This window comes from Austrofundulus limnaeus, unplaced genomic scaffold, assembly GCF_001266775.1.
Source record: "Austrofundulus limnaeus strain Quisiro unplaced genomic scaffold, Austrofundulus_limnaeus-1.0 Scaffold3189, whole genome shotgun sequence".
Classification (NCBI taxonomy): Eukaryota; Metazoa; Chordata; class Actinopteri; order Cyprinodontiformes; family Rivulidae; genus Austrofundulus; species Austrofundulus limnaeus.
This window is the reverse complement of record NW_013955591.1, coordinates 1-2,406: the sequence shown is the minus strand read 5'-3', so window position 1 is coordinate 2,406 and position 2,406 is coordinate 1. Positions and strand designations below refer to the sequence as shown.

General features: G+C 48.6%; 1 protein-coding gene across 1 annotated transcript; it reads right to left on the bottom strand.

Moving 5' to 3' along the window:
* Positions 1 to 906: 906 nt before the first annotated feature.
* LOC106511763 (protein Wnt-16) lies at positions 907 to 2,209 on the bottom strand (the record flags this gene model as incomplete). Its single annotated transcript, XM_014000502.1, is given in 1 exon segment — positions 907 to 2,209. A coding segment is annotated over 1 exon segment (456 nt), but the record flags the coding sequence as incomplete, so codon positions are not given.
* Between the last annotated feature and the right edge of the window lie 197 nt (positions 2,210 to 2,406).

Genomic DNA, 2,406 nt, shown 5'->3' with positions numbered 1-2,406 from the left:
CCCCCCGTGTTTCCTGAAGCAGAGAAATGTGCTGACACACAGCTGCATCAGGAGCAGGAAAACCTATGTGCTTTGATCTGACACCAGACAAAGATCTCCATGCAGACCCCCGTAGACCCTCAGGTGTAGATGTGGGCCAGGCTAGTCTCAACAGACCCATGTGGACACTGTGAGCTCAGATCAGTACCATGGTCTCAGACCAGAGCTGTGGTTTGGACCCCATAGATCTGGTCCTGTCTGAGCTGCTTGAAAAGCAGGAAACCAGAATCTGCTTTGTTTCAACAACTTTCTGCTCCATCATCAAACTGCTGATAAGACCGAGTCATCCTGCTGACTCTGGAACCACGAGGATCCATCTGTCCTCTGCAGGGACGACACAGGACAGAAACTGTCCTCACAACATAAAAACTGTCCACATAAGACAGATACTGTCCTCTCAACAAGACAAAACCTGGATTCCTGCAGGACATCAGAGTCCTGCTGAGTGGACCAGGGATCTGGACTTGTTTAGTCCTTGATTCTCCTTCAGGGGTCTCTCAGCTGGATCCTGAAGTCCTGTAGACCCAGGAGGCTCAGTTTCTGTCTCTGAAGACAGTTAGTCCAACGAAAACCAGAAACAAAAACCACAAGGACTCCAGAGACAAAGCTTGAAGAGAGTATTAAAACATTTAGTTATTACATTTAAATAAACCTTTATTAACATGTTATAAACAAGTTATTATCAAGTTATTAACATGTTATAAACAAGTTATTAACAAGTTATCAACATGTTATTAACAAGTTATTAACAAGTTATTAACAAGTTATTAACAAGTTATAAACAAGTTATTAACAAGTTATAAACAAGTTATTAACAAGTTATCAACATGTTATAAACAAGTTATTAACAAGTTATTAACTGTTATTAACATGTTATAAACATGTTATAAACAAGTTATTAACAAGTTATTAACATGTTATTCACATGTTATAAACAAGTTAACATGTTAATAACATGTTATTGCCTTTTACTTGTGTCCAGAAGAACGAAAAGATTCAAATCAGTTTGTCCACAAATGTCCAGTATTCTCCTGTCCCTCACTTTGTATCTTTAAATAGAAAACTGTCCTTCAGGTGTGTCCAGGTGTGTCCAGGTGTGTGGTCACTTACAGGTGTGTCCTTCAGTGTGTCTCCAGGTGTGTGGTCACCTCAGGTGTGTCTCCAGGTGTGTGGTCACCTCAGGTGTGTCTCCAGGTGTGTCTCCTGGTGTGTCTCCAGGTGTGTCTCCAGGTGTGTGGTCACCTTAGGTGTGTCTCCAGGTGTGTCTCCAGGTATGTGGTCACCTCAGGTGTGTCTCCTGGTGTGTCTCCAGGTGTTTGGTCACCTCAGGTGTGTCCTTCAGTGTGTCTCCAGGTGTGTGGTCACCTCAGGTGTGTCTCCAGGTGTGTGGTCACCTCAGGTGTGTCTCCAGGTGTGTGGTCACCTCAGGTGTGTCTCCAGGTGTGTGGTCACTTACAGGTGTCTCCAGGTGTGTGGTCACTTACAGGTGTCTCCAGGTGTGTGGTCACCTTCAGGTGTGTCTCCAGGTGTGTGGTCAGTTACAGGTGTGTCTCCAGGTGTGTGGTCAGTTACAGGTGTGTCTCCTGGTGTGTGGTCAGTTACAGGTGCATCTCCAGGTGTGTGGTCAGTTACAGGTGTGTCTCCAGGTATGTGGTCACTTACAGGTGTGTCTCCAGGTGTGTGGTCACTTACAGGTGTGTCTCCAGGTGTGTGGTCACTTACAGGTGTGCGTGTCGTTCATGCTTTCGCAGCGCCTGCAGTGGACGTAGCAGCACCAGATGAACTTGCACTCACAGCGTTGGACGTGTCTCTCCAGGTGTGTGTTGTAACCACGGCCGCAGCACAGCAGGTTGCAGCTGTCCGGACCACCGGACGTCCTGTTGCAGCGACGCCCCCTGGTGCCGGCCACGCCCCGCAGGGGGTCCTCCATGCAGTAGTTGGGAGACCTGTTCAGGTAAATGAGCTGGTGTTTGTCCACCGCGTGTCGTCGGTCCTTCCTCCTCGTCTTCCTCCTGGACTGGTCTGACACCTGGACGCTGTTCTCATATCGATCCTTCAGGTACGCCCCCACCTCTCTGAAGGGAGCCATCGTCTTCCAGCAGGTCTTCACGGTGCAGGACCCAGAGACACCGTGACAGCGACACTCTGTGGACATGGTCTTCTCAACAGCCTGCAGGACAGACAGGAAGAGGGTCTGTCTCACTGAGATCCAACAAAGTAGAAAAACCCAAGACCAGACCAGACCAGAGACTGACCTCGACCAGACCAGACCAGAGACTGACCTCGACCAGACCAGACCAGACCAGAGACTGACCTCGACCAGACCAGACCAGAGACTGACCTCGACCAGACCAGACCAGACCAGAG